General features: G+C 43.6%; 1 protein-coding gene across 4 annotated transcripts in view; it reads left to right on the top strand.

Annotated features, from left to right (window-relative positions):
* Positions 1–14,661, top strand: part of HERC3 (HECT and RLD domain containing E3 ubiquitin protein ligase 3) — a 143,091-nt gene that overhangs the window by 50,120 nt on the left and 78,310 nt on the right. For 2 of the 4 annotated variants that reach the window (XM_034772328.1, XM_034772323.1), the window contains exons 6-12: positions 2,583–2,674; positions 3,532–3,662; positions 5,299–5,459; positions 8,229–8,305; positions 9,006–9,130; positions 10,007–10,066; positions 12,782–12,893. In XM_034772328.1, coding sequence (XP_034628219.1) covers positions 2,583–2,674; positions 3,532–3,662; positions 5,299–5,459; positions 8,229–8,305; positions 9,006–9,130; positions 10,007–10,066; positions 12,782–12,893 — 758 coding nt within the window. Of the gene's footprint in view, positions 1–2,582; positions 2,675–3,531; positions 3,663–5,298; positions 5,460–8,228; positions 8,306–9,005; positions 9,131–10,003; positions 10,067–12,781; positions 12,894–14,661 lie in introns of all 4 variants that reach the window. The other 2 variants (XM_034772324.1, XM_034772322.1) reach the window with 1 other exon arrangement.

Below are 14,661 nucleotides of genomic sequence, written 5' to 3'. Positions count from 1 at the left end.
TGAAGACTTTTACAAAGAAATCGTTTAACTTGTCTGCAACAGCCTTGTCTTCCTTGAGTGCTCCTTTAACATCTTGATTGTCCTGTGACCCTACTGACTGGTGGACTTCCTGCTTCTGATGTACTTGAATTTTTTTTTGCTGTTAGCTTTTGTATCCTTAGCTCAGCAAATTCTTTCTTGGCCTGCCTTGACTTGCCGGAGTTTGTGCTCCTTTCTATTTTCCTCACTAGGACTTGACTTCCAATTTTTAAAGAATGCCTTTTTACCTCTAACCTCTTCTTTTACTCGACTGTTTAGCCATGGTGGCATTTTTTTGGTTCTCGTGCTGTTTTTATTTATTTGGGGTATACATTTAATTTGTACCTCATGATGTTTTTACATAGTGTCCGTGCAGTTTTCAGGCATTTCATCCTTTTGACCGACTGTTCCTTTTAATTTCCGTTTAAGTAGCTTCTTCATTTTTGTGTAGTTTCCCTTTTTGAAGCTAAAAGCTACTGTGGTAGGAGTTACTTCGGTATTTTTCTCCCTGCAAGGATGTTAAAATTATTATATTATGGTTGCTATTACCAAGCGGTTCAGCTATATTCACCTCTTGGACCAGCTCTTGTGCTCCATTAAATCAAGACTAAATCAAGAATTGCCTCTCCCTTTATGGGTTCCAGGAGAAGCCGCTCCAAGAAGCAGTCATTTGTGGTGTCTACAAATTCTATCTCTGCATCTCTTCCTGAGGTGACATGTTCCCAGTTAATATGGGGAGATTGAAATACCCCATTTTATTACATTTTCTGCCTTTGCAGCCTCTCTAATCAACCTCAGCATTTCGCAGTCACTGTCACCATCCTGGTCAGGTGGTCGGTAGTATATTCCTACTGCTATGCTCTTATTGTTCAAGCATGGAATTTCTATCCATAGAAATTCTGTGGTACGGTTTGATTCATTTAAGATTTTTACTTTATTTGACTCTCTGCTTTCTTTCACATGTAGTTCCACTCCCCCATCAGTGCTACCTACTCTGTCATTCCTATATATTTTGTACCCTGGTATTACCGTGTCCTATTGATAGGGCTCCGTGTTTGTCCCAGAGGTCGCGGAAGTCACGGATACCCTGACTTTCCGCGTCCTCCGTGACTTCAGCGGGGGCCAGTGTGTCTGACCCCAAGGCCACCCAAGCAGCTGGCTCTGGGGCCAGCTGCTCAGGTGGCCTCAGGGACAACCACACCGGCAGTTGCTGGAGTGGCCCGGGGCCAGCCGCACCGGCCGCTGCTCAGGTGGCCCTGGGCAGCTAGCCAGCCCCAGGGACTGCACGAGCAGCAGCCGGTGCGGCTGAGCCCGGGGACCACCTGAGCAGCGGTCTCTGGGTGACTTGTGAAGCCACTGCTAGCGGCGGTTCCTAGGCAGCTGGAGTAGCCACTCCCCAGGGTGGCCCCCAGCAGAGGTGCCCAGATGGCCGGTGCAGCCGCTGCCGGCAGCCCTCAGCAACGGGTGCCGCAGCTGGCCCCAGCCTCCCCCAGCAGCAGCCTCCCAGGGTGACCCCACTCCCAGCAGAGGCCCCCCCCAGCTTCCTCCCCAACAGCAGCCCCTCCAGATGCCCGCTCCCCAGCAGCGACCCCCTTAAGATTTAGTCAGGGGTATTTTTAGTAAAAGTCATGGACAGGTCACGGGCCATGAATTTTCGTGTATTGCCCATGACCTGTTCATGACTTTTACTAAAAATACCCGTGACTAAATCTTAGCCTTACCTATTGATTATCCTCATTCCACCAAATTTCTGGGATGCCAATCGTGTCAATATCCTCATTTAAAGCCAGGCACTCTAGTTTACCCTCTTAGTATTTAGACTTCTGGTAACCATCTTGAATGAACAAAGATTAAAACCAGGGCCACTATTGAATAAAACAAGCAACAATGTATTGGTAGATGGGAAATTGTTACACATGAAAATGCAGTCCTAAAAAAATTCCATTGATCACATTTGAACTGGTTTCAGGTACTCTGGTCATCCCAGTAGATACCTTTCGTTTTATCCTTTCACCCTTGTAGGATATTCTCTCCACGTGAGTCATTTCTTTGTGGCTCCCCCGGGGTCATCTTTGTCCAGTATGTTTTCAGATGACAGATCTCAAAGGAACCTCTTCTTCTCCAGCTAGAGTTGGGCTGAAATACTCTCTAACTCCCTAACTCTCTACCTCTGCCAGTTTGAACACAAAAGTATCCTTGAGTGTGACTTTGCAAGTTTCTCTTGTGTCCCCTGCAGTGTTATCCTTGAGAATGTCCCAGGTCTGCAGAACTTAACTCTGTCGCACATGGTCTTCTGGCAATACATTACCTAGCTGCTCACCTGCTTACTATGGCTGGATCCCCCATGTGGCCCCAGTTAGGGCTCTTAAACTTTGGAGATGGAAAATGCTATTTAAACACTTAAGAGTCTGATTTTTTTCAGAGTTGCTAAGCACCTGCAGCTCCTGCTGATGTCAGAGTTGTGGGTGCTCATCGCCTCTGAAAATCAGGCTGCTAGGATTTTTCAAGTACTTCAGCACCTTATCGATGAATTGCCTCTTTTGCTCCCATTGTCTCCAATGCAGACCGAGAGTCCCCTTGCCATGTGAAGCTCTTACGGACTCAGAAGGTCGTCTATATCAGCTGTGGAGAAGAACATACAGCAGTTCTGACAAAGGTAAAGGCACCAATCAATCCAGGAATTCCTTACTAGCTTCTTACTTACTGGGTTTGCTTCGTTTAGCTTTCTGGGTGATATCAGGAAAGAACCATGTGGCTTTTAGCACCTCTCTTCTCTCTCCTGGCCCCAGCATGATTGTGTTTAAGTACGATATCTTGTTTTACTTTACTCTAAGATTAATCACCAAACCACCCTCCCTCTACTCTTCTGTAGTGGAGACATTAACATTTGTTGGTTTGGATTTGGATTGAATTATTTGTTATATTCACACTCACCCACTGTACCTTGGCAAGATATCAAAAACACAGTGCATAACAATAAAATCCAAACCTTAGCAAAACAGTGGCAGAGCCCACAAAAAACCAGCAGCTCATCAGCAAATACCACAGCCTTCCGCCTCCAGTCTCCTCAAAGGTCCACCCAAACAGGTGGACTTTGCCTCCTGCCCTGAAAGTTAAAGTGGAGCTGCTGTCCACCAGCCAGGATAGGGAGTGGACTCCAAAGTTATGGGGCACCAAAGATGCTGATCCAGGAGTGGGGGAAGCTGTCTTAGTCATTTGTTCTATATGACCATCTGAAAGCAGCTGGGATTGTTAACAGATGGTGAAGGACCAGCGTGTGTGGCATAGAAGTACCTAGAGAGAGTACCAGCAGTTGAGTTGACCATTTTAGTTTTTATAAATGCTTCCCTGGACATTGCACTGTCAGGCATTGTGAAAGTTGCCTTTTCATATACCTCCATACCTAGCACAGTCTCTCTTTAAGCTGGGGAATGGTTGGGAAACAAGACGGAGAGATCTGCTACCAGGAAATGGCTCACTAAATGGTGCATGGGCTGTCTGATTTGCCAACAGAATGGAGGTGTGTTCACGTTTGGTGCTGGTTCCTGTGGGCAGCTTGGCCACGATTCCATGAATGATGAGGTTAACCCCCGGAGGGTTCTGGAGCTAATGGGCAGCGAAGTGTCCCAGATCGCTTGTGGCAGGTGAGTGACTGTGTGGAATGGACGACTCCCATCTTGTGGAGGACAGCCCAGATGACTACCCTTGTATTTTTTCAGGTGCACATGGAAGGGTTAGATACCTCTCTGCCTTTTAGATCACATTTACAGGTCACTAGGTTATAGCCTCTTGTATGTCTGAATTTTAATATTCTCTGTAAATGGGATTGGTTCTGATTTGGGCTATTAATAATGCTATGGCCTGGTGCTGTGTAAGTTCCCCTTATACAAAAACAGCCCAACTGGATCCTAAAGTGTTATTACTATTATATGAGGCACTAGTAAGACCTCATCTGGAATACTGTGTGGAACTCTGGTCTTCCATGTTTAAGAAAGAGGAATTCAAACTGGAACAGGTGCAGAGAAGGGCTACTAGGATGATCAAAAGAACAGCGAACCTATCTTATAAGAGGAGATGTAAGGAGGTTGGCTTATTTAGCCTAAAAAACTGAGGCTGAGGGGAGGTATGATTGCAATCTATAAAAACATCAGGGGGGTAAACACCAGGAAGATAGAGGAGTTATTTAAGGGCCAATATTGGCAAAAGAACAAATGGATATAAACTGGCCATCAATATGTTTAGGCTTGACTTTAGATGAAGGTTTCTAGTCATCAGAAGAGTGAAGGTCTGGAACAGCCTTCCAAGGGGAGCAGTGGAGGCAAAAAACCTAACTGGCTTTAAGACTGAGCTTGATGAGTTTATGGAAGGGATGGTGAAATGCGATCGCCTACAATGGCATATGACCCATCCGCCAACGGCCAGAGGTGGGACACTAGAAGGGGAGGGCTCTGAGTTACTACAGAGAATTCTTTCCCAGGTGTCTGGCTGGTGGGTCTTGCCCACATGCTCAGGATCTAACTGATCGCCATATTTGGGGTCAGGAAGGAATTTTTGGCAGGTCAGATTGGCAAAGACCTTGTGGTTTTTCACCTTCCGCTGCAGGGGGAACGACACAGGTCACTTGCTGGTTTGAACCAGAGTACATGGTGGATTCTCTGTAACTTGAAGTCTTTAAATCAAGATTGGAGGACTTCAGTAACTCAGCCAGAAGTTACGGCCCTATTGAGGAGTGGGTTGGTGAAGTTGGTTGGCCTGCAATGTGCAGGTCAGACTAGACGATCACGATGGTCCCATCTAAGTCTTAAAGTCTGAGACTATAGCTGCAGTTTCCTCACCTAATTATTTCCAGCCTCGCTCACAGCAAGAGAGTAAGTTAGTAATGCTGCATTCTGTAGTAGCCTTGTGATGTGGACAGACCTTTGCAAATGACGAGGCCAACACTAGCAAACTCATTACATTTGAGGGATGAACCCAGGTGTGTTTAGGAGAAAGGTTGAGTGTGTTTTCACACTGTGCTGTGCATAGGGCTCCAGTTGTGTCCCACCTGTCTTTAGGTATCCACATTTCTCACATTAGCTTAGGGAATTCTGTCGCACTTTACCATGGCTGAATGCTCCTGTTTTGGTGCAAATCAGCAATCTGCTATTGATGTAAATGGAGCTGTGCTGATTTACTCCAGCTGAGGTGCTGGCCCATAGTTTTCATGGCTAGTTTTTAGTCTGCTTTTGAAAAAAATATTATTTAAACTTGGCACAAACATTGTAACTGTCTTCATTGCAGACAGCACACTCTAGCCCTTGTGCCTTCTTCAGGACTGATCTATGCATTCGGCTGCGGAACAAAAGGCCAGCTGGGAACTGGACACATATGCAACGTTAAATGCCCATCTCCAGTGAAAGGTCACTGGGTGGCTCACAATGGGCAGCTCTCAGGTAGAGCGGGTAAGTGTTCTGTTTGTGTGTGTGATACGGAGTAGCATAGCAAAGAGACAAGCACAGGATAAAATGAGCTAAAGACATTTTGCATTTGACTAAGGGTATGTCTACACTTGCAGAGTTTTTGCGCTGTAAGTTTCACCAGTGATAGGGAATCAGTGAAAGTAAAGCGCTGGTTTGTGTACTCACTTAATTCCTCAGGCATCAGAGAGTGTTTACACTAGCAGCACTTCCATCGCAGATGAGAGCAGCGCTGTAGGGCAGCTATCCCACATTTCAGGTCTCTCAATAGGTCTGGGGGAGGAGGGGTGAGCGGAAGGCATTTTGGGTCCCTGCTCAGTGTCCTGTGCTGCACTGCTTCATAGGGTGACCAGACAGCAAGTATGAAAAATCGAGACAGGGGGTGGAGGGTAATAGGCACCTATATAACACTAAGCCCCAAATATCAGGACTGTCCCTATAAAATCGGGACATCTGGTCACCCTACTGCTTCATGTCCCAGCAGCCCCATTATTTCCTTGTTTCTTTCGTGGCATTCTTTCCCCCCCCACACACCCCCCCGGCTGCTTTCCCTGCCACGTCTACAAGCAAAGGGAAAGGGAGTTTCAAACTTCCCGGGGCTTACAGGGGAGGGGCAGAGTCCGTTTACCTGGCGTCAGAGCAGCGGAGATGCTGGCCAGAATGGTCACTTTTGGACCTGTGGGATATCTCCCGGAGGCCAAAAGGTGTTTACACTGGTAGAACGTGTCTTCACTTTCACAACAGCGCAAAAAGAACAGCGGTAAGAGCTGTATGCCTCTCGTGAAGGTGTTTTCACACCGTGCTGTGCGTAGGGCTCCAGTTGTGTCCCAGCTGTCTTCGGTATCCACATTCCTCACGTTAACAGAGCGAATTCTGTCGCACTTTAGCATGGCTGAATGCTCCTGTTTTGGTGCAAAAAGTCATTAACTGCTCCCACAGTTTTAGCGCAAAAAAGGTACATTTTGCACTTTAAATAGACTTAGCCTTAGAGTGAAACTGCAAACAAAAAAAGCACGTAACTGGGAGGACCCTGGGAATTAATTTGTGCCTTTCTCATCTTCTGCATGGCAGTGCTGAGCTTTCGACTGGGCCACTCTGCGCCACTGGTCCAGTCTGAAACATTGATGAGTTGTTCAGTGGCTGACTGCTGGGAAACCATTCCATCGTAATTAGGGAATGGGGACTTTTCTCTCCATAGACGGCATATTGGCTTTCTCTATAACAATATTACAAAGTAATTGACAGCTTTTATTTTAAAATTCAAAAGTAGGTGTAATGTTAGTTGGTAAAACATGGGGTGGGGATTGATCTTTATCATTGTAAAGCCTGATCCAAAACTCACCGAAGTCAGTGGAAAGGTTCCCGTTGATTTCAATGGCCTTTGGGTCAGGCCCTGAGTTCATAAATTTGGCCAAGCGTGCTCCTCTGTTGGAACTAATCTCCTGTTCATCTGAAAGGGGTGATGACATCCAAGTGGTCACAAATGAACTTTGAAGTCAGCTCATAACATTTGAATCTAAGTACGGGAGCAGCTGGCTGTAATTTCAGATTTGATTTCTAAAAGCCAAGGTATAAAAACTGTTCCTAACTAAAATGGACCCTGCCCTGTGCCATCTCAGGATACTTACAATGAGAGTTTATATTCCCCTCATTGGTAGCATTAAAGTAATACCAGATTTTCTTTATCCCAATTAATATTTTTGGTTTTCAGCTTTTTGTATCAGGATTTTATTTAAACAGAGGCCATCAACTTGAAAATCAAATTTCTTTCTGAAAACCACCCACTAAAGCTGCAAGTAACATGTAGGATTACAAAAACTAAAAAAGAAGTTAACACAATTATATTTTTTCCTGTGTTTTAAAGCTTAATTACTCTGTCCATTAAACAGCACTTTGTGTATAGTCAGTTTTAACTGGTTTGCCTTGTATAGTCAGTTTTTGTAAATATTAACAAGAAAGCAGAAAAAAATATTAAACATTTTAAAGGATTTTAAAAAATGAACCAAACCCTACATTTCAGGTCTCACTGTTTAAAGAGTGCTCTTCACTTGATAAATAGGAAATTCTCATAAATGTGAAAATCAACATGACAGTAGGAATATTCACAGCTATAACGAGATTTGAGATAGTAGTCACAACTTTGGCCAAGATAACTAGTTTTAAATACCAGTATCATTCTTGTCAGGATTAGACAGTTCTAGCGAACAGGGCCAAACACTTTGGAATGCATACGTTGTGTCACTCGCTGATTCTGCACCATTCAAATCGGAGAGTTTTAACCATTGCCTTCAGTGGCAAAAGATACAAAAATATAGGCCCTGATCCTGCAGTAGGCTCCGTGCAGGTGCTAGGGGCCACCTGTCTGACTCAAGTTGTAGGATCTGGGCCTAAGTTCCTATATAACCCTCCCTTCCCTCGCCCCCCTCCCACTTCCCCTGCCCCTGCCCCCCCATGGTTGGGATGGTCAATTGCATTTAATTGTGACTAATTGCAAATAGGTGAGGTTTGTAACGAGTCTCTCTTGCACATCATGGTGTTTCTTTTGTGATACGAAAATGGAGTCTTTATGCCCCCTTCTATTTTAAAGGGCCAAGCCCTGGGCATCTACTGACAAAGTGATGAATGCTTTCGCTCCCATTGACCTCAGTTGGAGTTGAGGGTGCGGAGGGCCTTAGGCAATATAGATCCAGTTGAAAGAAGTAGGAAACTTGTGTTGATCGATCTGTAGCACGATTGTATCTCTTTCTTCAATAGATGCCTTTAAATATCACATTGTTAAACACATCTTCTGTGGAGGAGACCGGACTTTTGTACTTTGCTCCAAATCTGAGGTAAGCAAAGAATGCTTTTTCTCTTCTCTACAAGAGGGTGTCTGTGTGTGTGTGAGAGGGGGATGTGTCTCTTCTTAGCATCAGTTCTGAAAGGAAGCAGGATTAGCCTGTCTGATTAGCAGCAGTGCAAACTCTAAAAGAGGGATATTTGTCAGTTGTATAACAGGGGTCCCTGCTGTGTGGTTTGTGAGCATAGGGCCACACAGTGAGCATGCTGATGGTCTGCCAACATAAGCTCATCATGGAGTTTTGTGACCACTGAATTTAGAGCTCTACAGTGGTGATAGGCAGGGGATGGGGAAGCTTTAGGTGACTTTTTTCCCCCTCATTTCCTCAGAGATGGGTGCCTTAAAAGTGTCAAGCATTCTTTTCCTAGAATATCAGGGTTGGAAGGGACCTCAGGAGGTCATCTAGTCCACCCCCCTGCTCAAAGCAGGACTAATCCCTAGTCCACCCAATCTATACTTGTCAGTAGTGACTTTGAAATGGGCTTTGGCACTGTGTAAGAAATCAAATTATCAATTTTTTTTCTTTTACCTCTTTCCCTTTTTAGTTTTGTTTGGGAGTATCTTCTCCTTTGGAGGTGGTTGAGAGATGCCTTTGGGATGGTAAATGGTGTGACAGCCCTATTATCAATCCACCCCCAAGAAATGTGTTACGTGTCTTCTCCTTAAATACTGAGATCTGTATCTTCTCACAGAATTCTTTGCCTGCTGATGATTTCCGGACCATAAATCAATTACGTTACACTTGTTTAATAAATGATGAAACTATAGACGTTTGGAAACAAAAGCTATTAGAACGGAACAACTCTAATTCGGTCAAGTAGGTGTTATTGTACAAGCCACTTTTGTTTTACAAGCTTTTCTTTAATTGTTTTGTTGGCATCTGTGCTTTAGAACTTAGCAGCATTTTCTAGCTTGGGTCTTGCTCATATCAAAGGGAAAGGCCAGTAGGTGAGAATTCAGGTTTTAGGAAACTTTGTTTGTTCATATACAACCCTTAAAAAAAACCACACGTATTTAGGTACATTTCACTACTCATGGTCCACTCCGATTATTGCACAAAGTTTGCTTTGAAAGTGGTACAGAAATCTAAGGGCTGAACTCAAATGATGCATCACCCAAGTCTCAGCAGAATTTCTATGCATCACACACACACTATGTTTGAACTTCAGTTACTGTTTATTCTGAAACCCGGGATGTTCTCTTTTTGTCTAAACCAGCACCAGTTCATAATTTATATCAGGAATCCCGGGTCAGATCTTCCTAGGAAGATGTGTCAGAGCTTTCTCAGACCAAACTGAAGGGATGGGGGCATTGGAGTCTAAAGAAAGAATCTTTTAACACAAGAGTGGAGTTCACAAAAAGAAGCAAGGAATTTTGAACAGTCTGATTTAAAAATCCCTTCCCTCTCCAATGTGGGTGCCCTAGGGAAAGCATTGTAAGTGAAGGGAGGTAGTGCCAGCCCATCTCTGCCAAAAACTTGTCATGTGACCTTGAGGAAGTCACTAAACCTCTGTGCCCTGCAGTCTCCCCACTTATAATACAGGGGTGGTTATGATAATACTTTTGCATACAAGGGATAGAAGGGAAACAACTAGACTTGTTGGTAAAAGAGCAAATGAGATATGCAGACATGTAGCATTACATCTGTTCATACTAGCACCCCTGTTTCCTTTTGTCTTCCCCCTCCAAGCAGTGAAGTTGTGCAGATATTGTCGTCGGCTGCCTGTTGGAATGGAAGCTTCCTGGAGAAGAAGTAAGTAGCCAAATGGGGTCAAGAGTCATGGCTTTCTTGTGCTTGCTATCCTGTAGAGATAAAGTAGGAGTCACCTACTTTATTCACTGCTGCAGTGGGCCGTGAGACAAAAGAACTTGTGATCAGACACAAAAGTGGGACAGAGAGTGATTACTGGATAGATGTAGACAAGAGGTTTAGGGGCAGATTCGTGACTTGCTGGTAAAGGAAGACAAATCGCTTAAGAAAAAGACTTGTGAGTGTGTTATTAGTCAGTGTGTCTGTTTCTGTTGAGGGATCAAAGTGAAACTCGCTAGACTTGAATTACTTTATTAAACATTGCTTAAATGACTTAAAGACATTGGGGGGGGACTCTGTGGGTAGTTATGATTATTTTTTATCTGAGGAAATAGGCATCAAAACAATATTCTCTAAAGGAGAGAGTTGGCATATTGGGGTAAAGTGAAGTGAGAATGACAGTGGGTATGGGCTGGGTGAGACTGCCACTTTCAGTGCAATAACACAGAGAAGTTAGGGGCTGATAGCAGACTAGGCCCAAGCTCACAGCATGTCGCTATTGGGAAATATGTGCTTTTGTGGTGGAATGGCATGTGGCCCTGTAAGAACGAGGATGTAATTCCAATTTGCTGATGTCATCCTTGGAAAGTTTTGAGCTTCTCGTTTTTACCAAAGTGACCTAGAGAAAGTGAGATAATTCAAGGGAAGGTGACAAAGATGGGTAAAGGATTAGAGAGTCTGACTGATGGGAGGAGGCTAAAGGAAGTAAACACGCACAGCTCAGTGGAAAGACCAGGGTGGGTTGGGAAGGGTGTGGGTTGTGACTACTGTGGCTATAAATTGTGGGGAGGTAATAGAATAAGATGAGGTTGAGGACTTTTTTTATGGGAACATGATGAGTCATGGCCTGCAATTAGGTGAAGGAAGACTTGTTATACTGGGCAAGAGCAGCTCAGACAGGAAAGAAAAACACCATTTGTTCTTCCCATCTTCCAGTGGTGTGAAACCTTCAGCTCAGGCTCTCTGAGAAGGCAACAGTCATTTTGGGGGTCTTTGGGTGTAAATTCATTTTTTATTTAAAATATTCTATTTTTTAAACTTTAAATGCTTCTATTTACTAACCCTAGAACCTCATTTGAATGGGGAAGATAAGCTGGGTGCAGGTGATAGTTGTGGTTGGTGTACCCTGACATGATACCCCTCCCAAAGTGGAAAACAATTAACGGTATCATACACTGAACAGTAACTAATGCTGATGGAAACGGCTGTGATCTGTAACCAAGTGGCACATCAATCCTGGAGTGTGATTGCTTAGAGCCTTCATAATGTGAGGCGTGACTGTATTTTAAATGTGTAATTTTATATGAAGAATATAAAAATCTTCATATGCTTGAGAAATAGGCCCTACTGCATCACTTCTGATGCGCTGTCCACCTTGGAACTTAGTCATGTTAAAGCACCATTGGGCGTGGACAAAGGGGAGAGAGCCTACTCGCCTACTATGCCTGCTTGACTTGCACACTATTATCATGTGTGCTGCTTCCACACATTGCAGTGAGAGCCTCCCTGCACCATAGGACTCGGGAGTTCTTTCCAGCCCCGTCATCTGCATTGTTATGGTAATAATAGCCATGCCATCACAAACTGCAGCAGTAAACTGACAAATTTAGTATATATTTATTTAATAGGTGTCTTTCCTTCCTGAGAGCATCTAGCGTTGTTCAGGCTTAAGGCTGGCTAGTTCCCACAGTGCTCTGGGGAAATACTTGGTGCTGATGCTTGGGATCTGTGGAGTTGTGGAAATTGCCTTTTTACTGCCATCTGCAAGTTATACAGGCTTTTTTACCTGCATAGAGTTGTGCTGTAGGCATCTGATACAAACCATTAAACCTGTTCCAGATGCAGGGGCAGATCACTTACTAGGTGCATTGCATGAAGCTCCAGGGCCTAGTCAAACCACTAGACTGCTTGTCCTCTGCAAGCTTGATGTCTATCTCTTCAACTTGGGCAATTCCCAGTGAGATGCAGCCTTTTGCATTCAAAGAGGTCTATCAGGCCAAAAAAGAAAAGGATTTGTGGCTTGATCCAACACTAGTTGAAGACCATGGAAAGACTCTTCTTGACTGTATTGGGAGTTAGATTGGGTCCTTGATTAGTTGGAGGGCTAGAAGATTTTAGAGTGAAGTTGTCAGAGGAGCCGAAGGGAGTTAGCCCATAGGAAATGGAGGTTTAGCTCGCCTAGGCTACTTTGAAAAACCCAGCCTCATCTCCTTTGAAAACCATTCCAAGTTCTACTGTGTGGCCCTAACCACAGTCAACATCTTTGTCCGCCCTCTCCTGAAAAAAACAAAACAAAAAACCCTTGAGTTCCCAGGGGAACATCATAGGGACTCTTGCCACATCTAGCAGGACTGCCATTTTTCAAGCTCAGGTCCCAATCCCGCAACTGGATCTGTGTGGGCAGACCCTTTGGCCTGTGTGCACTCCCACTGACATCAGTGGATTCGGTGCAGGGCTCTGGTTCCCAGATTGGGACCCACAGGGAATACAATAAAAGGAATAGTTTAGCTTGCACTATTGTATTTAGCCAAAGATTCCAGGTTTTCTAAGTCTTGTTATCTCTCTGTCTATAGACCCGTTCCCCATTGGTGCACTTTGCCTGTGTATCTTATATCTTTCCTACACTCACATCTGTCTGAGGATTGTTTTTTGTTTTAGAATCGATGAACATTTTAAAACCAGCCCCAAAATCCCAGGAATTGACCTGAATTCCACCAGAGTGTTGTTTGAGAAGCTAATGAACTCGCAGCATTCCATCCTGCTAGACCAGGTATAAAGGTGTTGTATAAGTATTTTTAAAATAACTGTTTCATAGTGTTGTCAGAGGGGTTTTTTCCCGTGTGTGTGTGTGTGTGTGTGTGTGTGTGTGTGTGTGTGTGTGTGTGTGTGAATTTTAAAAATGTGAGGCAGTTTTTATTGAAAGCTACAGGCTAGATCCTAAACTAGTGTAAATCAGCATAGCTTTAGTAATCTCAATGGAGCTACACTGATTTTTGCCAGGTGACAATCTGGCCCTGTCATTGTTTTTAAAAAGTGTTTGCAATTAAGTGTGTGTGTGATACGCAGAGTAGATGCTTGCTAATCCCCTCCACCTGTAAATTCAGATCTCTGTGAATGTCTTAGGAAAGACTGAATAATAGAGTGCTGTAACTAGGACTTTATTACTTCACAAAACTTTTACTAGGAAGCTATGAAATGTCACATAGAAATTAAACTGCGCAAGTTCATCTTGTGATGCAGAATTTTAGTTTGCATGCGTCTGTATTTGGCTACTCATTGCTTTACAAAATTCAGTCTATCACATTGGGTCTCTGCCATTAATGCAAAGTAGGATCTTCAGCTGGTGTGGCAACTTCAGTGGACCTAAATTGATTTACAACAACTGAGGATTTGGCCCATAGTCTTCTTTTCAATAACTATTGAAGCTGCTCTGGTGAGAAATATTAACGTTTTGCTATAACTTTGTCAGACTTTCAGGAGTTGTAGAGTAACTGCACTTCTTAGAGGTCTGTTCTCCCACTCATGTTAAAGGGAGATGGAGTTGTATGTGCTTGCGGAGGAAATGAGACCCCTTTAGATACAGGTATATGGCTACATATAGTGGGCCTAATTTTTCTCTTGTTTACACCAGTGACTCCATTGACTTCAGCGCAGCTATTCCTGATTCACACTGGTGTAAGCAAGAGGCAATATAAGCCAGAACATTTTACTTTTATTTCTAAAAAGTAGTGGCAATTATACTCTCTAGTGCAGCATTAGTTAATGGTGGATGGATTTGTTCACTAAGACTTGTAGGATATGGTCCTTTTTGGAGCTTCCCGGAATACGTTTGTGTCACTTATGGACATAGACGTTTACTACTCTTCTAGCTATTATAGTGATGATAGAGTGAAAGCACTGCTGGAATTTTCATTATTACCTATTTTCTGGGCTTTATAAATGTCCTGTTTAAAGAGAGATTTTTTTCTCTGAGCTAAATTTAATTGCGATGCATGTTAATTAAAAATTGCTTTTAGATTTAAGGGAATAATAGATCTTAATATGCCTGAAGTATTTAAAGCAGTCTTAACTTAGCTAATTGCCTTGTCTGTTAGATTTTTGTCATCTTGCACCTCAGTATTAACCTGCTTTTTTAGTCCTCAGTTTCCCCAGAGCAGAGACCACCTAAGTGTGTTGAATTGTATAGTAATGTTGTGGGTAACATGACTCAGTATCCTTGTTGCACGCAGAGTGGATCCCATTTACAATGGATTCCGTATAATGAAACTCCGTTTGTTATAGGCAGCACAGGTACCGGCACCTGTGCCCAACACTTCCAGTTATAAGACCTTGTTTTCAGCTGCTTGTAACATTTCTAAATTTAAACCTCAAGCTGAAATTTTCCAGGCTGGCTGTCCACTTCAGGCTGACTTTTCTGAGAAAGTTTCGGCTAGAATTGCTCATCCGTTTCTCAGAATGAGTTTAGGGAAAAAGACATTGTTTTGGCCCTGTTAAAAAAAAAAATATTCTTGCAACTGTTCCATTGAGAAGCTTTAGTG

The sequence above is a fragment of the Trachemys scripta genome, chromosome 5, assembly GCF_013100865.1.
Source record: "Trachemys scripta elegans isolate TJP31775 chromosome 5, CAS_Tse_1.0, whole genome shotgun sequence".
Lineage (NCBI taxonomy): Eukaryota > Metazoa > Chordata > Testudines > Emydidae > Trachemys > Trachemys scripta.
The sequence above is the reverse complement of the archived record's forward strand: the minus strand, read 5'-3'. Positions and strand labels throughout refer to the sequence as shown.